This window comes from Rissa tridactyla, chromosome Z (assembly GCF_028500815.1).
Source record: "Rissa tridactyla isolate bRisTri1 chromosome Z, bRisTri1.patW.cur.20221130, whole genome shotgun sequence".
Taxonomy (NCBI): Eukaryota; Metazoa; Chordata; class Aves; order Charadriiformes; family Laridae; genus Rissa; species Rissa tridactyla.
Genome location: NC_071497.1, coordinates 29,478,345 through 29,502,613, shown reverse-complemented (window position 1 = coordinate 29,502,613; position 24,269 = coordinate 29,478,345). Strand labels below are relative to the sequence as shown.

At 36.1% G+C, this 24,269-nt stretch overlaps 1 protein-coding gene across 2 annotated transcripts in view; it reads left to right on the top strand.

The window, feature by feature from the left end:
- ADAMTS19 (ADAM metallopeptidase with thrombospondin type 1 motif 19) overlaps nucleotides 1–24,269 on the top strand; it is a 147,178-nt gene that overhangs the window by 82,472 nt on the left and 40,437 nt on the right. For both annotated transcript variants that reach the window (XM_054186933.1, XM_054186932.1), the window contains exons 9-15: nucleotides 3,962–4,102; nucleotides 5,374–5,524; nucleotides 13,014–13,115; nucleotides 16,508–16,638; nucleotides 18,254–18,423; nucleotides 20,659–20,786; nucleotides 22,523–22,643. In XM_054186933.1, coding sequence (XP_054042908.1) covers nucleotides 3,962–4,102; nucleotides 5,374–5,524; nucleotides 13,014–13,115; nucleotides 16,508–16,638; nucleotides 18,254–18,423; nucleotides 20,659–20,786; nucleotides 22,523–22,643 — 944 coding nt within the window. The remainder of the gene's footprint in view (nucleotides 1–3,961; nucleotides 4,103–5,373; nucleotides 5,525–13,013; nucleotides 13,116–16,507; nucleotides 16,639–18,253; nucleotides 18,424–20,658; nucleotides 20,787–22,522; nucleotides 22,644–24,269) is intronic.

Genomic DNA, 24,269 nt, shown 5'->3' with positions numbered 1-24,269 from the left:
TCAATGCTTCCATTTCTGCCAGACTATAATGTTCCAGGATGAATTTATAGTTAATTTTCCTTAGAACAGCATTCGTAAACTGAACAACAGCCTACAGAATGCATAGGCTTAATTGACAGTCAGATACATGCAAAATAGGTGTGAAAAAGTTTTCAAAAGATCATAATAGTTTAAATGTTTTTTGTTAATAAGTTTTTTGGGGGTTTTTTTTGTTTATTCACTGAGTACCTGATAGCTCAAAGTCCTTTTCCTTATTACGTATTTTCTTCAATTTGAAGACATGTTATATGTCAAAAATTTTTCCTTGGCATAAGATTAAAGTCATATACCATAGATGTAATTGTTTATCTTGAAATACTGCAGTTTGCAGGATGTGACATGGGTATCGTGTTTGCCAGAGGTGAATACTTTTCCTATATTATATATTTTGTAAAAATCACCAGCAAGGGACCATATGTATCTTCATGTTATGATGCTAAATACATCTGACACATCAAAGCTTTAAATTATTTATATACTTAAGTCAAAGGACCATGACACCATGCTATGTCTAGATACAGCTTCTTGAAGCAGTAGAAGTGTTGGAGTGAAAGAGAAGAAAGCAGCTGTTTAGCAAAAGTTACAAACTTAGCTGGGCAGTAGCATGAGGTATATGCTAATGTCTGCATGTTAATGTACGTATTGTATTTGTTACCCAATTTTTTTAAGATTGAAAATGTAGTCTGAGTTGCCAACATCCTAGAGAATGAGAAATGAGTCACAAAACAGAAATACTGGTTGCCTAAACATCTTTTGATTTTTCTTTTTATCATCAAATTGTTAAGAAGATTGAGGTTTCCTTGTCCAGTATATTCTTTCTTTGACGACAAAGTTGTTCCAAAAGAAATCGTCTTCTACCTTTCAACATCATAGTCTTTCTGGAGCTGTGTTACTTGCCTTTCAGTTCACTTCAGGCTAAATAATTCATTTACAAGTAGAACCACTTGTCTTATGCCATTTATCATCTGCCATTTGCAAAGCACAATGAAAATAATGAATAAATTATAAAAAGCTTTCCACCTGAAAAAGTGTGGGGTCACTGAGCAAATTCATGATGCCATGGATGTAGCACATGTAGGAGAGTTTTGCAGTCCTATAGTGAGAATAAGTATAAAATAGCACTTTACAATGCAGACCTAATTCTTTCCAGGAGGTGTGTGTGTATAGCCTTATTTAACTTATTTAAATATAGCATAATGACTGAGGACCCTTTGTTGAGACTTAAAAGAGCTTTCATTTCTTAATACTAGGCTATAATCAAATCAAATCAAAGTGCAGTACTTGGTACTTTTTCAGTATGTGGGTTGACACTGGAATGCATTTTGTGCCTGCAGGAATATAACCCGTTCCCTTGATGGCAGGAGAGATGCTGTCGTCTGTCTTGAATTCAGCTGTATGCATATAATTGCAGCAGCAGTGAATTGTAAAGGAATTACTTTTTAACTGAAAAATGTAACTAATATTTTTCTCCTACCTTTGGTGGCCTGAGTTCTTAGCACAGAGAAATTAAGGATTTTCCTTTGTACTGTTCCTACTGCCCATTAAACATCAACAGGGATCATCTTCAAAAATTAGCAGAGATTGTTGCAACTTTCTGCATGATATCACAAAAAAATCCAAAACCTGGCAGTGTTTTTTAAACAAGTTTTAGAGGTTTTATTAGATAAAAATATTTTTTCAGTTGACTTGACAACCATGTATAATGTTAGTGGAGTTTATTTGACCAAGGCTCTTTGTCAAAATACTTTTAAACTGAGATTATTAAAATACAGTTTAGTTGCATAGTGTGAGTTGAAATATTGCTAATATTTCAGTTAGCAAATGCATTCCATAGGATGCTTCCTACTTTCATGTTATATCTGACATATATAGTCTTTAACCAAAATGGATGGAGCATTTTTGTATATCAGGGAAAAAATAACGCTTCTGTTCTTAAAACAGAATTTGATTTAGTTCCATATAGATATGATCTACTACTTGTTAAAGTACAACGCTGTCTTCTTTGTTAATTATGATTTTTCAGACTGTTATGAAGTTATCCTCTTACCCTAGACTCCCTTGTCTTCCTCCCACATGCACATGGTGTTGTTTTACTCTTGCATGAGGTTGAATGATCACAGCTGTGGGAGAGAGGAGCTTATGGACAGAGAGGGCAATGTGCCCAATGCTAGCATAGTAAATTCTATAGGAAGAGCACAGAACAGCACCGAATATTGTTATATCCTTTTATATCCTTAATTGTTAATGAAGAAGTAGATACACATATTTACATTATTTACTGTCTCGCTGGAGAGTAATAATGTGATGTGGTGAAAGAAACAAGAAGTCAGTGCTACTGCATGTTGACTTTTGTGTGATCTTGTAATTGACACTAGGTCAGATAAAAGTACGCAGTCATGACCATGCTACAGAAGAGATCAACAGTATGTAGTGAGGAAAAGTTTTCTGAGAATGTGTAAGAGCAGGCTTTGTTGCTACTTTAGCGTGCTCCTCACATGTTGTCTTGAGATTTAATTAGTTGATGTTAACGTAATGACCTGTACTTCTCTTTTGAAGTAGCTATTCATTCTGATAGTCAAAGGCTTCAATACTGGTCCTCACTGCTTGCTGGATATTTTGTTACGCGCATTTAATTTGGAGGTGGAAATGTATGGAGGAATGAATCCCATTGGATTAGTGCAGATACTTTGAACTACATTTGAATGTCAAAGCAGAATAGGACAAGTGTTACAAAAGTATATCAGATGAAGTATTGGAAAGCAGTTGGAATTAGATTTTTTTTTTAGTAGTGCTTAATGTTGCTGATATACACAGTTGTTATAAGTACAACAGTTTTTACCACTTCTTGCCTTAAGAGACAATGTTTCCTCAAAATTCATGTACTGATAGACTATACAAAATACTTCTGTGGTAGTAGTTTGGAAAAAAGGGTTACACTGATGTTTGTGTTTAATGGTGCCTAGTGGAATTTTTTTTGAAACAGCAAAGCTTTACTCACTCTAAAGTTTTGCTTTTCTGCAGGACAGACTAGGGCTGCAAAATTCCAGGACTCTGTTGAATCCAGTGCTGTGGAGAGTAGTCTCATGCTCATTTACAAATCTTTAAAAACAGATGAGATTATTTCATTTATTTCTCTTAATACCAGTTAAGCATATATCCACTTAGCAAATACTGAAAACTTGATATTTTTTTAAGTCTGTCTTCTTCCTCTCTGTTTATTTATTGTGAATGAGAGTGACAGTGAGTCTTTACTTCAGTTAAAGCAGCAGCTTCAGGCAGATTTTTAGTAGAGTTTTTCATTGCAGTGCCCTCTGTGAGAAATCACTGGGATGCATGTGTATGCTGAGTGTTTAAAATCAAAATCCATTGAATTGCTTCATCAATGTTATTTCTAAAAGTAAACACTGGAAAAATCATTTAGGCGGGTTTTTTTAGATGCCATAGTTATATATTAAACTAGCAAGCACTTTACTAGTATATGAAATTTCAACAAACCACTTCCATATGGAACAGAATCACTGCAAAAATACCAAACAATTCACTGATCTCAAAAAGTAAATTTCCAGTATTTTTATTGCACCATTAGCGAGAGAAGTGCAGTTCATTAAATCTGCAGTAGGTGTGCAGTTCTGAACATTCAAAAAGTTGTCCAAACTATATATTGAACAGATGATTAGAATATAATATTTCTCATCAAATGAATGAGCCTTCACTTTCTCCTTTCAGTATAGAATTGTCCTCCAGACATGGTTTCATGTACTTCTATGAAAGGTATGATGGGAAAAAATGAAAGGAGATTTCCTATGTGTAATACACATGAATTCTTCATAGCCTTTTGCAAGAGTTTTAACTTATAAACATTTTGAAAACAACTTGTTATTTTGTTCTGCTTTGGTTTATTTTTAATAACTTCAAAATTCAGCATGGGGATAAACCACGACAATGACCACCCATCCTGTGCAGATGGTCTCCATATCATGTCTGGGGAGTGGATTAAAGGACAGAATCTTGGGGATGTTTCATGGTCTCGGTGCAGCAGGGAAGATCTGGAAAGATTTCTCAGGTATATCATTCAAGAAAAAGAACTCTTACTGTATGTCATTTACAAATAGTTGCAATAAATATCCTGAAATAACAAGTTTTCAATAATTTTTACCACTTCTGTGGGAGACTTGTGTTTGTATAGCCCATCAAAATAATTTGAATTATCATGAACTATATAATACTTGACAGATAGATTAAAATCTGTTTTCAGCAATTATTTGTATTGTTACATTTTCATGTGGTAATGTATATTATTATACTTATATATTTTTAAATATGCCTTTTTTATATATGCAAACCTGTTTAAAATATATTAATATGCTATGTATTGAAGATGTTGGACAGTGAATGACCTGTGAACATCATGTACATTCTCTGATTTATGTTGTGCCATTCAATATCAAACCATGCAGTATAATTGCATTAACATTTAAAATAGAAATTTACTATGAGATATTTAATAGAGAAGAGTATACTTAGAAACCAAATTAAAACATTTAGTTTCACTCTGTATCTCTTAAGTAGGATCTGTTCCCTAGATCTCTGTTCCTTTATTAAGTTTATAAATATATCTGTTGAAAATTTACTTGCAACAGTTAAACAGTCCTCAAGAGTTTTGCTTTATGACACTGGAATAGTTATTATAAGTTAGATGTGTCAGTCTAACACGTTTGTACTGAATCTAGGCAGAAATCAAAACCATGACTTGGTTCTGTAACAGGTTTAAGTATTTTCAAATATTTTTCCTTCAGTTTTTGAGAACAGTTAAATTTCTGGCTACCAGCTCAGATCTGTATGTATTTTTAAATGTATGTGTGTGTATACACACACACACACACATATATATACACGTGTGTATATATATAATCTGAAGTGACTAACTTGAGGTCCTGCTAGGAGTGAAAATGAAGCTACACAACTGTGTGTGCATTATAAATTGTCTACATTTTTATAATTGTTCACATCTGTATCCAAACCTTAACCAGTTAAGTAAATTTTACACTAAAATGTTGTCCAGTGCTTTTTTTGAAATCCCTATTATAGCTGATAAATTATATTGTCTTCCTGCAAATGTGCAACATCAGAACACACCATTAGCTAATACCAAGTTAGCCGTATTAATTTAAATGGAGTCGTTTCTCTGAATGACAGATCTCTGAATGACAGATGTCTGACAGATAAAAGAATCTGAAGAGTCCACATTTTTCTAATCTCAAATGCATGTTTAAGTTGGCATGACAATCAGACTCTTCAGAATTGCTCAGCATGTGAATCTCTGCATATTGCCAGGTCAAAGGCCAGTAACTGTCTGCTACAGACGAATCCTCAGAGCCTCAATTCTGTGATTATTCCCTCCAAGCTCCCAGGAATGACGTACACTGCAGATGAACAGTGTCAAATTCTTTTTGGACCAACCGCTTCCTTTTGCCAAGAAATGCAGGTAAGGCTGGGTGTATATTTCAGAAAATATACCTACCAACTGATTTTTCTGTGAGAGATATTTTTGTGCGTGTGTTTGAGAGAAAGAGAACATTCACCTTTGAAACGAGAAGTTTGCGTTTCGCTTTCCAAAGTTAATATGACCATTCTAATTTGTTTATCTTGTAAGACTTGCTTTGGATCTTCAACTACCCTGAATCATGTTCTATCATAGCATAGCACTGATATGTTCCTTATACTTTAGAAATAGAAAATGTCATAGTGTGAAGTCATCTTGTTGCAGCGAACGGAATATTTGCGGTTTATTCTGCTGGGACGATCAGGTTTTGCATGTAGGTTTTGTTTCATTATGGTTTTGGTATTGAACCTCTGTATCTGACCCTCAGTAAAGTATGCTGTGCCTGTGCAAGCTCTGAGGGAGAATAGTGTTGTTAGCTGGGCTTTCTCTACTGCTGAATATGTCCTGTGTCCCAGCAGGTCCCCTGTGAGCCCTGGCAGACCTGTGCAGTGCCATGGCAATGGGAGTTCAGTACTTCAGTGAGTTTGCTGACAATGCTTTGTGCCATTGCACGAAACAGTGTCACTATATATTAACCTTGAAAAGACAAATTAACAAAATTGAAGAGCTCTTCATAGTTTTATGGCCTAATAGTAGTAGGTGTCTGATCGAAGAAGCACTTTAAGAATGGTTTTAACAGAGAAAAATCATTCTTCTTTAATGTCAACAGGGCAGGTACTGATCGTGTTGGATGCCCTTCAGAAGGTAACCAAGACAAGAAGGGTGGATGATATTAAAAATGTGTAAAGAGCATGGAGAATGGGTTGATAGAACAGGAACTAAGAGGAACTGTGAAATAAAATTTCGTCAGAGTCAAAGTGGACAGGTAGCCTGGAAAGTATTTAATATGAAAACATAATTCCTTACTCCTTTAGTTCTTCAGCTCTCTTCATCTTTCCAGCTTGGACACAGTACTCTTTCTTTAGTGAGTTCCAGTGAGAGTAATCTTTATCCCAAAGATTCTCAAAGGAAGCGTTGCAATACATGTATGACTACCGCATGCTGAGAGTTGCACAGCTGAAAAAAAAGGAGCTGTAGATTGCTGGTTATTTTAAGTGTCTTACTGAAAACATTTTCACTATGAGAGATGATCAGTAGAACTCAATGTAGCTATTCTGCAAATGTTCTCAATTACTTCCAAGTGCTTTTTCATGAATTGCAATCTGTTTCTTGTTTTTTAGTACTTTGTTTTCAATTAAAAGATGTGATTTTGGTTTCTCATTCTCTAGAAACCTATTTTGAACAGAAAATGATCCATCGTTAGCCCATTATTTCTTCTAGGTGTCCTTTACCAGGTAAAAGAATTTCAAAAGTATTTGAAGTGATAGTCAAACCTGGAGACTCGCTGCTGCATAATACCTTTATGTGATTTTCATTTCTCTGGGTACTTCCTGTTCTTTAATACCCTTGTGTTTAGTTCTACTTCAGCCATTTAAATTCCAGTAGCCAAGTGGTCCTGTTGTGTTTCATTCACGGATGCAGTGAATATTCTTCTCTCGGCGTCCTGACCCCAAGGTTTCTTTGGCTTTCATTATTATTTTAGAGATTTTAGGAAGTTAAGTTAATGCTACCCTGGTAGTGTTCAACTGTTTGCACAGAGAGTACTTAGGCTCTGGCTGCTGGTATCTAGTTTCTAATCATCTTCAGTCATTTTCTCCTTTTCTGACATTTTGTATGTAAGAGGACACGTTTCAGCTAAATCACTTATCATCCTTTTTTCCCACTTACTGGATCATTACTTTTTATTAAAATGGTTAGTTTAGGAAAATCCCCCTTGAACGTTAGTATTAAGATACCATTGTAACTTAAATCTGGGCTTGCTTTGAAGAAAGAACCTAGTAGTGATGCAAGACAATAAAAAAGGCGAGTTGTTTTTTCAACTATTCTTTTTTTCCAGCAAGCTGCAATTTTATTTTCGGTTTTCTTCATAAACAAAGTCTGTTCCTTGATGACATTATGGTTTTGACAGTAAGAAAAAGAGAACGTGGTTACAGTTTCTGAGAAGAGAGTAAGGGGAAGAACCTTCTGCAGTTGCACCAAAGTCCTCTGAACCAGAAATCATATAAGCAAATACTGAACCACAACATTTTTGTAATGCATCTTTAAGAGCTTTGGACCTACTAGAAATTACATAAAAATTAATAAAAGACACTAAGGACAGAATTGAGAAAATCTGCTGAGGGCACTGAGGCACAATCTCCACTGCCAACCTCTGTAAAGCACGTTGTTGATTTTCCTCTGTCTTCTGTCTGGAAGCAAAATTTACACTCGCACCTTCCCCACAACAGAAAAATCCAAGAAATTTGATCCTCGGTGTGTGGACCTGAAGAACTAGTTACAGCAAGCTTAGGCACTATATTCAGATCGCCTTCTTTTGTTCTCTGCTGTTTGTCTTAAATTTAGCTCTTCTGTTAAGGAAGTTTACAGTATCCTAGTCCAATTAAATAAGATTTCTACAATGATGAGGAAACTCGCAGCAATGGATAGAGCACAGCCCAAAGGATAAGAAAGCTGTCCTGCTCCTACATATGTTTCTCCTATGTATGAAGAGAAATAAAAAAAAAAAAAATGTTGCAGTTTAAATTGGGCTGGAACCAAGCTATATAAACTTTCCAGAGATTCTTCATGTGTTCTCATACATGGACTGTGCAACAACATTGTCTAACTGCAAAGTGCTGTTAGTCAGTAGCTAATGTTATCATCTCCCTCTGAAATACGAAGATGTTACATGGAAATAACAAATAAGTTGAATTTAACCTACAAAATAATTGCATTTTACATATTATGAAGGTGATTCAAAGTTCACTGAGTTGATTGTGCATATTATTGTGGCTGCCATTAGAGAAGTCAGCATTTAGAAGAATTTTCTAAATTCAATACAGTATTTCATTAGTTGCAGTATTAATTTATTAAAATAATTATTTTATTATACATTGGCAACCACTGAATTTTCCATGAAATCCAAACTACTTTCTTTTATCTCTGTATACTCTCTTCTACTCTGCCAATAACTGGCAGTTTACTGTGGTTACAGTTGTTGTCCACAAGCCAGGAAATGAGAGAGAAACATACTCCTTGAAGGGTCGTTTAAACTTCAGTAAATCCAACAATTTATAGCCCAGGATTTCTTGGATACATTCTACTTGCTGAACAGTTCATAACTGTAACTATGTAAAAGATAAATTATGAACTATGTCAGAGTCTTACATTTTTTGTGACTGGAAGATAATTTGATGACCAGATTTCCATGCAGTCTCTTACATTAAGCAAGTGTGTTTCAAATATATCAGCTATTTGACTAAGAAAACAATTGAGTAATGATGGAAAATAATTTTCTTAATGACCTAAAAATAATCTATCAGCAGTACAATCAAAAATGCATTTCTGCTGAGATGTAATTTTCTACAAATGTTATTACTGAGCAGCACTTTGGCATAATTTGCAGTCATATTACATGGCCGCCTCTGAGAAACACTGCAGATGCCAATGATTTTCCCTAGCTATCAGGAATTCCTCTTTATGATTTAATGGCTAAAGCAAAGTACTGAAGGACCATTGAGGGCCTATTCCTGTATTTTCCAAAGTGAGCCCCTCCCACTCCTCTTTCATGAATGGTGTCCAGACTTTATTTTTTGCCTTTTAATCTTTATTTCAAAGACTTTTTTTCTCATACCCTAAGCAAAATTTATAGAGCCTGAGAAAAGTGTGAGTGGATCTCAGAGTACAAGATTTATACCATGTCGCCATGCTTATCTTGTAAGGGAGCCAAGTTTGCTTTTATGCCTATGATGTATCACACAAGAATCAATTAGACCCTAACATTGTTTCACGTAACAGATAGTGAGATCATGGCCCAGAAGTAGTTCTTGATGATTAAATGTGATTTTAGAACTCGACAATTGAATATAATTGTTGAACTATTAAATGGTGGCTTTTAAGATTAAAGTCCAGGATGTGAATGCTATCTAGTCAGTTCCACTAAAACAATTCTTGTCATAACACAGCTGTGATCTCTGCAAAGAAGTAGGAGACTGGTTATATTTCATGGTGATTTTTAGGGCATTTCAGGGACAGATCACAATGAAAAGAAAGTAAGTCATGGAAATATTATAGCCCTGGTGGAATATCTGTCCTCATCTCCACCACCACACTTTAAACAATCTTGACTTTACACAAATATAGTTCTGAAATGCTCCTTTTGTCTCTGGTCTTTCCTCTCAATTGGACCTTCTTTCCAGATGCGTATATGATTGGAAAAGCATCTTTCTGATGCAGACAGACCTGCCTCACTCTTTTCATTAAAAAAAAGACCAAAAAAAAAAAAAGATGGAATGACCTCTGCTATTTCTTCAGTACATTGTGAGTTTCACATTGGATTTTGCTGTTAAAAACTCACGATTAACAAGCTCTTTCAGAAAAAAAATCCTTTTTGTGTGCTTGGAAACATTTTGTTTTCCAGTGTACACACAATTAAATATATTACAGACTGTTAATAGTCTGTTGTCACTAGGATCAGTTTATAATCTCCAATAACTCTTCTTCCCTTGACTAGTTAAAATTCTTACTCCCCTTGGCTGTAATGGCTGTTGAACTGTGTTTATTATAGATAACTAGTAAATCTCTGTGAACATTAACTTAGCTGTCCTGATTTTGACTGAATTAAAATTTCTCCCCAGAGGAGAAAATTTCTGGTTTAGAAGTTTGTGCTCTGATTTTGGAGTGACTGTAATATTGACACTGGCCTCCAGTTTTTTGTTAGTTTTCAAAGGAGTCCTGATCTGCAGCATTGCAGGTTGCTAATGAAAAAAAACAGTTTTGCATAAAGTTTTTTCCCCAGCCTTGTGCAGAAATCCCCAAATGTCAAAAGTTAAATGGTAACAGTAATATCCATTTCTCCTACTTCTACAGCAGAAGTACAATCTGAAGAGTAACTGAAGAAACTATTTGTGATTTGACTGAAATGGAAAACCCAGAAAAACACTTAAAAGTCATCCATCAATTTTGATAATTCCATATCTCCATTTTCTTGGGTTTGGGGAATCTCAAAGTCTAGGATGGAATCTTATAGTAACATTGAATGCTTGTTTTAAAAAATGGTGAAGTGACTGTTTGGTGAGTGTTTTCAGAGTACAGTTCACTTCAGGCTCAAAGATGTTTCTAGCTGGGGAAATTAGGTTCATGGTTTATAAGGAGGTGGTATACAAGTATTTGAAGAAATATGCAGATGTATACAAAGCACATTAGTGAGTCAAGCGTCTTGATTTGATTTACTTGATTTACTTTACACAGCTCAAGTCCATCTGTGTGTTCAGACACCCCAATACTTGTCAATCTGACTTCATGTCTTCCTAAGTTTAGAAGAATTGTTTCCTGATTTATAAGGAACAGTAAGATTGTTCTCAGCCATTTCACAGTAATATGCTAGTGAAATTAAGCACATAGTAAAAGTGTTTAGGAAAAAAAAAAAAGAGAACATTAAAATGTGATGGCATAAAGGAAAATTTGACTTTATTTTTTGAAATCCTGGATAGCTTTTCCTCAAATATAGTCATTGACAAATGAAGATTTAGGGATATGAAAAAAAATTATTTGAATTAGGAACATTAAATTAGCACATGTTTTTGTGGAGTTGTTCCAACAACTCTGTCATTTTTGTCTATCATGTCATAGTTCGTATGGAAGCACTTTGTCATGAATATCTGATACTGTGTCTCATCTACGTGGTTTTCTAAAACTGACCCAGATGAATAAATTCTCTTTCTGTGTTGAACCAGAACAGAAACTACAGTTAGATACTTGAAAAATCTTGTTAAAATTACCCAGGAACAGGATAGGAGTTCTGCAGCTCTGTTTTAGGGTGTGCATTGGCTAACTCTTGTCTTGTTAGTTCAGCTTTAGCACAAAACTGTTACAGGATGAATCAGGAGTGAGTTTGACTGCTGCCGTCCTGTCTTTTCTCTGTGCAATGCTTCAGACCTCTACAACCTTTGACTTTTTTTGAAAGCTAGAGGCATTTTCAAATGTAAGACTCCCACTGGAACTGTCCTGTTCCTTGGTTCAGACACAGTCTTTTGCTGAATTATGTTTCCTGTGCCATAAGACTTTTTTCAAGGTAGCATAAGATTTATCACACATTTTTCATGCGTAGTGTAAAAGGCACAGAGACTCTTACTGGGTTTGCCAATGCAACAAATCATTTCAGTCAGAAAAATCACATCTTCTGGCAAACCTGTTTTCAAAAAAACAGCTGATCTTTGTCTGTTATCCTCCCTGCAACCCACCCCCCTCTTCTGATCCTTCTTTCCCATCTTTGGGGGTACTGTACCTATTTGGCGTCTGCACATGCAAGAACGTTCAGGCCACAATTGAGTCCCACATGCGTTCTGTTCACTTCCACCCACTTTACTGGTAAGGAGGGGAGTAAGACAGCAAGGAAAATGAAGTCATGACTGGAAACCATGGGAGGAGGAGGACTTTTTAGAGGAAGATAGGGAAAGCTGCCAAGGAAATCTGGGGACAGGTGAGGCAGCATACTTCAAGGCTCTACTTTCCTTTGAAGAAGGTAAAACGATCTTATTCTGATGCTTAAGAGGGACAGAATAAGCAGCTTTGCTTTCCATCTCTAAAATTCGCTACCGACTAGTAATCCTCTCATCTCCCTTCTCTTCTTCTTCTCAGCCAAAATATTTCATCCTGATATTGTGGATATCAGGTTTGATTGCTTTTTGAGATATTTCTAGAGGAAAGGGTGAATTCTTGAGAAGTTATGAATCATTGGAAGAGCATATGATAGCAGCAGTCATTCAGATGGTATGAACAAGGGAGATTTGGAAGTCCTAGAGAAGCCTCAAAGTTTCTTACAAAGACATTTTTACAAAACTCCTGTCAACATAGTTCTGTGTAGCTGCACAGACTCGTTAGTCCCTGTATATGGAAATGGAATAATGTTAAAACCTTGGTTTTTGTTGCTAGTGACAGTGCTATTTCTCTCCCTTTCACATAAAATGAAAAAGCACTACATAAAAGGAGTAAAAATATGATTAATTTTAAAAATAATTCTCAGAAAGCTCAAACCTCTTCCCGTCTCTGGGGGAGTACATCTGTGCGGTGGCCGCTTCACACCATGGGACAAAGTTGTCCCTATGTGCTTTGTCAGATCTGCCGTATGCAAAGACCGTGACCCCTTTGGTTAGGCTGAGAGGGTTCTCCCCGCTCTCTATCAGCACAGCAGCTTGACTTGTTCCACACGTTCATGAGCAGTAAAAGTCTAAGCAGAATCTGCCCACTTTAGGTGTTGTGCATCTTTAACCTGTAGTTAAACAGAGTTCACTACCATCAAACTGATAACTTTATGACAACATCCATGGATTGCATGCAGAAACTAATTTTGCGTAAGGTAGATTTTGTGCTGACCTGTGTGTTTGGTTTTCAGCATGTCATTTGCACTGGGTTGTGGTGTAAAGTGGAAAGCGACAAGGAATGCAAAACTAAACTGGATCCACCAATGGATGGAACAGACTGTGACACTGGAAAGGTATGTTTCTGGTGGAAAAGCAATATAAATTATATTGAACACCTGACAGCCAAGGAAACAAACTGAATAGGTCTTTGCACTTGTTTAAAGCTATTGCTTGCCTCAATTTTCATATAAATCATACATATATAGTTAAATGTATTGTATGTTATATATTATGTAATACAAAGGTGATAAAAAGTACACTTCCCTAAAAACACTGAATTTTAAAAAAAAGCTAGCAAAGCCATGTTTTAATGCCTACACTGTTTTATTTCAAATTAGTTCTGGTTTTGAATCCTATTTATGAATGGAATGCCACTGTTGCACTGCGTACTCTAAGCAGAAACATAAGCTTTCAAAGATACAAAGTTCTCAACTGTAAGTTGAGATTTAGAAATAGTCTCATAGAAGGAATCAACACAGATTTGTGATAAAACTTTTCAGGATGAGCTTTGTAAAGACATTTTTATAGTGTCAGTGCATGTAGGAGAGTGATAAATGTCATTAAAAGCATGCCATCAAAGAGAAATTAAGTGGTCACCTGAAGTCCGGCTTACATTAAACGTCCTTCAAGAGCTTTCCTGTTTGAATAATCTCTGTCATGTCTGTATATAACTGTAAATGAAGATAAATAACCTCAAATAGATAACAGAGCAGGAACATGCATATATCTTGGCATTTTCATGATACCGTGCTGACAGCAGTCTCCCACAGGAGTGATTTGTGCTTTGAATCATATTGCATTCACCAGGACTGTCATCATCCCCCTAAAAATGTAAACAAATCAATTGAGTAAGATAAAAAGTTCAGATAATATCATTTTACATACTAATGGAAAAACAGGCTTTATTCATTTTCGCACCTCTAAAATAAGGACATTTGCTGTGATCTTTTGATTCTGATAAATGTGTGTAGTTGATATTCGTCTTAAGTCAATGCCTGGTCAGTCAGGGACATTGTTTTGTTCGATGTCACACTCTTTATGTTGAGACTGGCGTGCCGGTGGTGTGGAATAAAAAAGCAGCACTTCTTACTAAGACTACCCGGAATTTTTCATTGTAAACCCATCGACATCGTGAACTGGGCACCGAAAATTAGGGTGCATTTTGCATATTAATGTGTGACTTGGCAACAGGTGATAATAGCAACTGATTGCAGAGGACTCATTCTAACTTTATACTTGTGGGAGCATTATGATATGGTAGTGACATGGGTCCTGGGAAAGTCCAATGAGGAAGGTAACACCGTTCTTTTTATTGTAGAGCTTAGCTAGCAGAGACTAAACAATTAGTAAGGGTAAGACAAAGTACTGATTCTAGTTAGAACTGCTCAGTGAGCCTTGTGCCAGGCTACAGAGGTTCCTTATTTATGCCTAGTACTAAAAAACTAAGCAGACATCACTGAAACATCTCAGAGGATTAGAGGGGATTATTCTTCTTGTTTACCTTATTATCTGTCCAAGATGAGCTTCAGATTACACAAATCTCTGGCTTTGTTTTATTTTACTTATATTGTAGAGAAGGAGTATTGTTGTCTTGTGCTCCTCTTAGAATCTTAGGAAGTGATGGAAATGTCATTTGCATACCCTGTCCAACATGGTTGTTTTTTAAGGCAAGGATTTATGAGCATCTCTCAGACTCTACATAAGGCAGATGCTATCTCTAGAGAAAAATCAATTTTGCCTATTATGTCTGAAGGAACATCTTTAAATAAGTATGAGCATTTTTGGTCTGAAATATCCAAGAGCATTTACAAAATTTTTAGTTTCTGATTGCAAATCCGATATAATGGTGGAACCATCCTATGTGAAGACTTTTCAAAGGTGGTACAATTATTCCATTATTATAATGCTGTGATTTAAGAGAGAAAATTAAGGTCAGTTTAATCACTGAAGACCAGTTTGAAACTGCAGGTGAAGTTTAAGATCACCAGACAAGGATTTAGCACAGACAGTGCAAGCAATGGAAGTGCATTCTAAAAGTGACAAAAGCATTTACTGCATTTGTGACTTGTTTTCTTTTGCTCAAAATATGAGACTTTTTTATGAACTTTATCCCTTAATAGCAATAACTCACCAGTAATTCAGAGTGCAAAGAGAAATGGGTTAAAATACTGATGTTAATGACATTAAGTCATTTGAAAGGCTGAGGGACTTGGGTCTCTTCAGTCTGGAAAAAATGCTTAATAAATACTTAAAGGGTGGGTGTCAGGAGGATGGGGCCAGGCCCTTTTCAGTGGTGCCCAGTGACAGGACAAGAGGTAACCAGCAAAAACTTGAGCATAGGAAGTTCCACCTAAACATGAGGAGGAACTTGTTTACTTTGAGGGTGTCAGAGCACTGGAAGAGGCTGCCCAGAGAGGTGGTGGAGTCTCCATCTCTGGAGCCATTCAAAACCTGCCTGGACGCGTTCCTGTGCAACCTGCTGTAGGTGACCCTGCTCTGGCAGGGGGCTTGGACTAGATGATCTCCTGAGGTCCCTTCCAACCCTGCCATTCTGTGATTCTGTGATTCTGTTAAGTGTTCATTGTCTACTTGTAGCCTTACTGCTTTGCAGTTGCTGAAATTCCATGGTACGTGGGACAGATATTCAGCCTGTATAAGTTGATAAAGTACTAGTTACTGCAGAGTTATGATTTATACCAGATATGGACATAGGTTACAGAGCATAACAATAGCGATTGGACAGTTTTTGAGTGAGGAATTGCAGTAGTCCAGAGAAACAATATATGCATACAAGATTATTGAGGTGATTATTATTATTTAAACAAATGGCAGAAATTCTCTTGAATTTCTCAACAGTAGTTTATTCAGGCTCCCGTTCTCTCTTTGAATACAAGTTCTGAATAAAACCTGATTTTCTCAATTACTTGTAATATATCCTTCCATTGAAATTGACACTGGATAATCAGTGACAGTGCAGTTCCTGCTAGTTATGTGGGAACTGTAGCAGTGAACCAGACAAATCCCAAGAACTGCCCTGAACAATGTGCTGTGATCATCCATACAGTTCCGCTAGAGGATGATCCCTTCAGTGGGTTTGGGCTGGACCCGAAAGGGCTGTCCTAGGCAGTGCCCAGGCTCAAATGCAGGGGAAAGCATGGTCTGGGGACCATCTCCTGCCGGCTGTCCCAGGAGACATCCTTTATTGGGAATGAACTTGTGGTGAACCTTGTCAACAAGAGTTGCACCTGCTCCTTGGCCACTGAGCCAGAGAAAAGTCTCTGGCTGTTGTATTTACTAGGACAGGAAAAAAAGCTATGGGGAACAATAGGAAAAAAATGTGTCTGACTCATATGAAAACTATGTATTGAACAAAATGTTTATATTGTGCTTCGTGTGTGCTTGTGGAGCAGTGAATTGTTTTGCGTATGGCTTGATTGATTTACCTAAGAGCTGAATTTTCACCTAGTGGTGTAAGGCTGGAGAGTGTATCAATCGGACCTCTTTTGCGGAGCATATGGAGGGGGAGTGGAGCGCATGGAGCACTTGTAGCCGCACTTGCAACACTGGAATCAGCAGTCGACAACGCAGATGCCCTGGGTAAGTAGCGTTTCAGGTTTCCATTGCTGTTCATCAGAATTTCCAAACAGAATTTGAATCTTATCAGTACAGAAACCCATTAAGATATAGTTGTCCTAAATATAAGCAATTCATTTTTTATGAACAATGAGAAACACTTAGGAGAATAGGTATTTTAGGGGGTTTTTTGTACAAAAAAGAGAAACTACTGTTTCTCTTTTCTGCTTCTGTCAAAAGCTTAGATAATATTAATGGTAGAATACAACCTTCTTTTTAAACTTCACCTGAAGAAGCAACAGAAAATTAAATTTGTAATTTTTGACTTGCAGAGCGTCAGTGTGTAATACTAGTGTTTTAGTTTTTTGCTGGAGAAAATTGACTTCTGTCTCATTTGGGGAGCCACAGAATTGCAACTTTTACAAAGAGATCTTTCTACCAGTTTCACAGACATTTAGACAGAATATCTGGAAACAACATTAGATTCCGTATCTTGTGAAAATGAAAACTTTGTGCCAAACTCCCATAGAAGGAGTTTTACTGTTGACTTGAATGGAGTCTCTTTCACCATATCTCGGTGGTCAGCTAAATGATGCATTCCTTTTAATTACTCAGTACCATATCTCTCTTTCATGGGTCATTTATACACCAAGAGAAAAAGAATAAATAGGCAGAGAAGTGGGAACAAAGTACAACTGAGGAATGAAAACAAGTGTAGTGAAAGCTAAACTAGGCTAGAGTAAACTAGACTAGGCTAGACCAGAGTAGGGCAGGGCAGGGCAGGGCAGGGCAGAGTAGAGTACACGATTTAGGAAAATAATAGAACAAAACGGGGAAATGAAGAAAGATGAAAGACAATAGAACAGATTGGGGGCAAAAAATGATGACAGGAACAACATAGGGATTAAAGAAGAGACACTTGCATAAAGAAATGTGAGAAAAATTGGATATGGCTGTACAAAAGCATAGTAGTTTAACAGAAGCCTTAGATATGCAGAATGCTTTCATGTTTCCTGCCATCTAAACGCCACTTCCAGCTGTATGCCTAAAAGCTATTTCTAGAATTTAGGGAAGTCTTAATTTTGCTTTCATTCATTCATTTTTCCAGGCAAAGTTCCAAATAATTAGCTCCAGTTTCTGCAGTTCACTCTGCTTTTGCATTTGTTCATTAGGACCTGCAAGCACAACTGGAGCAACCAGAAAGAAACAAAGCACATTGTCCGAACTTCACAACACTACACTTGTAAAAAAGGAGAGGTAGCAAATCTGCAGGTGTTATTTCCTTTCAGTGGCACCTTTGGCTCAGTCCAGCTAGAGAAAAATCACGTGAACTGTATCAAAACTGCAGCTGAGGTTCTCCTAGCTGAATGCTCCTACTAGTCTTAGGGCTTCTTTGAGGCCAAGTGTAAATTATGGTTTAGTACCCATGACTCTTTATATGTAATGTAACCAGTACAAACAGAAGGCAAACTAGTTTTTCTGTCTTGTTTTGATTTTTTGTGGGTGCTTTCTTAATGTTATGTCTCAACAAAAAATCTGCTGTTTAAGTTGAATTTGTGTATAGCATAAATAAACTGTGCTGTCAGTTTGACAAAACATCACCAACAATAAAGCATGACATTTTTGCCATCTTCTCTAGTTCAGGCCTTGAAGGAGAGTGTCACGGTCCCGTGATGCAGTACAGAGTATGTGAAAATCCTTCTTGTCCTGCTGGGGTGCCTGCCTTCAGGGACTGGCAGTGCCAGGCTTTCAGTGTCAGGTCTTCATATCAAAAGCACATGCACCAGTGGCAGGCTGTCATAGATGACGGTAAGCGTAAACCATTTCCTACATTCTCATCTTCTGCTCGTGTGGCTTATAGCTTCTTGGTATTGTTGTTGATTAGGAAGGATATGGTAAAATCTAAAGCAAGCAAACAAACAAAGCCCAAGCCCAACATTTTTGGTAAGTCATTTTTATTTCATAGACAAGATCTGGTAGTATTTTCATACGCTCTGGAATCTTCTGTTTTATATTCCTCTTGAATTAGGCCTTCTTGATATGCAAGGACTACATTAGAACTGAAATTCAATATCAGTTTCATCCTATTTAGTGAGAAATGTAATACGAGGTGACTCAGAAGTACAGCTTTCTAGAGGAATGCTACATCATTAAGCAAGTGTACATCAGTTATACTTCTACCTACAAAGCCAAAAAGACGATGCGATATTGTGAGCTTCTGTTTTTGAGGAAGGAGAGAGCACTTTTAGCTTAACACTGGAGTATTTTGCATACCAGTGTTTGATTTTGGCAGAAATTCATGTGTAATGCATATTGCAAACTTAGATAAGATTTCTGTAAATCCTAACAGCTACTGCGGGCAAGGTCCTGGCATGCTGCATGCATGCTTCAGTGTAACAGACATGCTTAGACACCGTACCATTAGGAGCGTGCTCAAGCAGGAGCATAGTATGTTGAACTTACAGTATCTGCAAAGATAATGTTGGTGTAAAATATCAGCAACTAAAAACCAAAACATTCTACCCAAGTTCTTGCTAGGAGCGTGAACAACAACTACCATTCCACTGAACTGTCCCTGAATTGTTATGGTGTAATTTATTTAATTAAAAATAAAGAAAACAAGAAAACAGCAGAAAAACTTAAGTTATGAAAATAGTTAATTTGAGAAATTACCAAAATCATAGCAACTGGTGATACAAAAAGAGCATGGAATAACTATTAAGTTGTTCATTATTGCCATTTATATTTAACTCTTGAAACAAATTATCAGAAAACGCTAGAAAACATAGATTTTAAGGGAACTATTTTGATGAATCCTGAAAAATGTGAGTTTATTATCAAGAACTTAATTTAATATATTCCTAGCTAGACAAGGTTTTTTTTTTCTTGTAAGCGTTTTCTCAAGGTGCCAAAGTGTAAACTTGTGAGACTATTTTCAATAGGCTTGTATGTTAGCTTATTTCATAGGAAGGAGAACTCTCTCCAGATATTTCATAGGTGCTTATCTAGTGAACTAGTTTGGGTTTGTTTTACCAAATTTCATTTTAACACAGGAACGAACACATGATTTATATTCCAGTGCCTGTGAACGTTTCCTGGAACTGTTTAATTTACTAATAAAAATGCACTCCAGGAATCTAGAAGTCAGTATGAAGTCAGAGTGGTGTAGATTGTGTCCAAGCAAAATCTGTTTCAAGTTCAGGATTGACTTTATCCTTTCAAAAATCTGCAACAGATTTAGGAAGAAGTTCTGAGTCAGTACACTTGTGAATAAAGATATGAAAAAATAATGTAATTTTGTACGCAGTTGACCACTGAGAGGAGACTTATTTTATTTTATTTGGTATTACTTTGGCAGTGGTAAAGCAAACTTCATTATTTATAAATGATGACCATTAGGAATACATGGATACATAGGATATTATTACTTTTTTATTCTCTTTCAAAATTAGAAATGATTTGCAGAATGTTTTAGAAATAAAGCAGAAATTTGCCTGACCTTGGTAAAGATGTTAGAAGAATGCGTTCAGGTTTTTTTTGTCCTTTTTTTTTTAATGTGGACTTTGTAAATCCATGTATTTTTCTTCCCAGGGTGTTTCAGTTACTTAATTTTTTTCTCTTTGACCTGTGTAGTTAGAAAATCTGGAAAGTGTTAAGTTTCTTTTTTAACCAATATTTATGATCTGCCAAAAATACAGTAGAATGAAAGTATAGATTACAACCAAAATATTCCAACAGCTATAATGTGCGTATTCTTAATTGCAACAATGAACACGACATGAATACTATGTAGTCCGAGTTCATAGCACCAGTATGCTCTAGCAAGTAAAAAAAACTTTAGTTTTTCAAACAGATGAGAAAAGGATCAAAGTCTTTCTTTTTTTTCTCTTTTCACTGTATCTAAGATAACTTGTTATGCTAACATAAACTCATGCCACACAGATAAGCAAATAGCAGTTTTTAAAATTATGTTGATAATAATTCTGTGTTTCTTAAGTGACCTTTTACTAATTTGGTGGTGTTTTCCATCAATTGCTACTACAGAAAGGCCGTGTGCCTTGTTCTGTTCACCGGCTGGAAAGGATCAACCCGTTCTCCTAACAGAAAAGGTGATGGATGGGACTTCTTGTGGCCAGCATGGGTTAGATGTCTGTGCAGATGGTAGATGCCAGGTATGATTTACGTGTTTAACCTGGATACACAGGCACACGTATGCAAGTGCATACGTTTGTTAACGCATATGTGCTATTTCTCTGATAGCATGTTGCAATACGCATACAAAGACTGAATGTCTTTTTTTGTATTGTATTAAAATATTTTAAAGGAATTTCACTCAGTGCAACACAGTATGTGAAGCAGCTGAAGTGTTAGCTTGGGGAGTGTGTATCTGTGATGATAAGGATGCTTATCATAAACTGCTGCAGAGTGGAAAATGAGTATAACTGATTTAATCTTCTAAAGGAAGCCTCAGCTCTCAACAGGTTGGGAAATTTTGCCGTGGGGTGTATTTATGTATATCTAATTCTGCCTTTTTCAACGTTACAAAAGTTTACATCTAAATAAACCAAGATCGAAGGAGCAGAATAACAGATAATTAAAGCTGAGTGCTTATGCTATTCATGATCCTCAGAATTCATTTGATTCATAGAAGTTTTTTTGTCACTTTCATAGTACCTTGTCTTCTATATAAAAATCCCACAAGGCTGTTTTTTTCCTTTGTCCGCTTCTCGTGGCACACTGTGAATTCAACAGAAAACCCAACCTTTAATGCAGAAACAGCATTGCTAGATACTGTAATAACTTCAAAAAATTAACATTCACTTTTCACAACTGACTAATAAAGACCAAAAAAAGCCTTAAGCCAAACCCACCTGACTAAGACTGAATTGGCTTCTTGGCATATCAAGGGTCAGAGAGATAGGTGCTAATCAAGATTTGAAAGTCTTAATTTGTAAGGTCTTCCACATTTTACCCTGTCTTCTTAGACAGCGTACTAGGAAGAACTTTGGGGACTACGTCTGTAGAGTTAGGTATTTATATCTTGTAGAAGTGCCGTTTTGGATACACAGCTTTTTGGATGCTTATGCTGTAATCAGCATTTTGAAATCTGTATTGCTATTTTAGGTAGAAGAACTCTAATAAAAATTGTGTACATAAAGTGAAGTAACAATCTTAACGTGCTTGGAAATGAGTGGCTCCTTGTTAGACCGTGGTTTCTGTTCTTAACGGAGTCCTTAATTTTCTCTTTAACCCTCCTTTTGTCTTCATTATTTATCAAACAGTCTTGAAGTTTAATTGGTTTTATCAGATGCATTTGTACAGTGCACAAGATTACCCTGTGTTGACTTGCCTAGACTTTAAAAGGCTTTTATTTCATACCAGGCCAGCATATGTTATTAACTGTATTCCTGTTGTCAAGCTACCACTTATATTTATTGATGGAAATGTGTCTAACATAGTAATGTGGAGGTGCTTGAGTAAACTGAATTTGTTTTGAACTGTATGCGTTTTAGCATACAGTTTATTATTTGCATACAGTTTATTATTTGTATACAGTATATTATATTTGTATACAGTATATTATATTTGCATACCGTATATTATATTTGCATATTCCAGACGTGTTCACATCCTATTCAGAATAAGACATTAGGTTGACATTAGACAGAACTACCATTGTGGGTGTGTGCCAACCCTATAGGAAGAGGGAATGCAACAATCTACATAAAATCATGGAAAAAATTAGTATGGGAGGGATCTCTGCACATGAACTAGTGCGACCGTCATTCTGAGCAGGGCTAGATCATGTTGGTTTGGGCATCTTGCAAAAGGGCGAGAGGCCCACTACTAAAGGCAGCTTTACGAAAAACAGCCTGTGTCTCAATGGCTTTATTTTCCTCTCCCACAGAAATTTGGCTGTGATGGCATATTAGGATCTCTGGCTCGTGAGGATCATTGCGGTGTATGCAATGGTAATGGAAAGTCATGCAAAGTTATTAAAGGTGATTTTAACCATACCAGAGGAGCAGGTAAGTCTGTTTATTTCAAATACTCAGGAAGCCAGTAGCTGTTTGATTACTTTGAGCACTGGGAACTTTAAAAAGCTATACTTGTTAAAATTATTCAGTTCACCACCGGAAGTTCAGATCTTCTTTTTTTAAGATAATAAGACATTTAAGATAAGAACATATGAGTATTTCTAAATTTAATTGTTGCAAAATTAGTGCAAATTGTTTCAATTATAAAATTATGGAATTATCTAATTTATCTTCCATTATGACATACATTATTTCATAGAAGAGCCTCATTTTTAAAAAATCCGTGAAATAAAATTTATATTTTTAGTGAATAAATGAACTGTAAATTCTTATAATATTAAGATTCATCTAACATTCTTCAAAACAAATATCCAAATTATGATTTGTTACCTAAAGTAACGTCATTAAACCAAGCCAGGCAATGGGAGACCATATAGCCAAATGTGTGAAGAAGCCTTATATCTTTTCATTATCCATTGATTTATACTAATAGTAACAAATCATAAAAAGCAAATAGATGTTCTCATGCAGAATGAATGTGATATTTTCAAACACTGCTGTGATCTGTTCTTTGAATGAGAATGATTGACTGGCTCTAGTACAATAGCGTTGACAGAGTAGGGGACTGAAATCCTAATAATGTGCACAATGCACCATGTATACCTTCTCTCCAAGAAAAGTCTTTTCTTTGAAACAGCATTTGGCCATTTGTTTGCCATTACACTTTTCAGTTTCTTGAGTAGAAAATGTGCAGAATTTCAAGACAGTAAGTAAATCACATCAAAAAATACTGTAATTAGAAGCAGACAGTGTATCTTTGAAAAATCAAGGACTTCAGTGCATTATAGGCTGAAGTGTAGTATTTAAAAAAAAATAAAAATTAGGCATAGTCTTCAAATGTTTATGTCTGGCCCTCTGTTAAGCTGAAGGTAATGCAGAGCAGGGATCCCAAACCACGAATGAGTCTGAAGGACTACAAGATCAAAAACTACAAAGAAGGTGGCTGCTAATAGAAATTACAATGTGTCAGCTCTCTTTTATAGCTAATGTGAATATCCACGCGCCTTCAAGTTTATTCATGATTCTGTGTCAGTCCACAATATTGTGGTAGTGCCCTCTAAACTGTAGAAGTTATTCTCCTTCTCAAGAAACTGGACTGTCAGAAATACTTAGAAATTGTTATTAGCACGTAAGGAAATTAAAGATAAAGCTGCTTTGCAGCAATTTAATTTTCATGTTTCAGGATTATTGAAAAGGTTTGTAAATGCTCAGTATTTCGTTATAGAACATTACATAGCTACAAAGAATAAAAAATTGGATTATTGTCCACTTTTTGAAGTTCACATGGGTAATCTAAAATATGTGTTTATTTATAACATTCCTGCTTGCCTGGTGTTTTCCACCTGCATTGCCTTGTCACCCCTTCTTACTTAAACCAAATTGCTCAACAGCATATCTTGGTCCCACACTCCAAGGAAGCAATTGTAATGTAAAGCAAATAACTAATCAGTAGACTTCAAAACTAAAGCCATTCATAACATGTTTTGGGTGTGTTAAAGCTAGAAGAGAGAGATGGAGCCCAAAAATGTTTTAAAAAAACCCTCCAAACCAAAAACC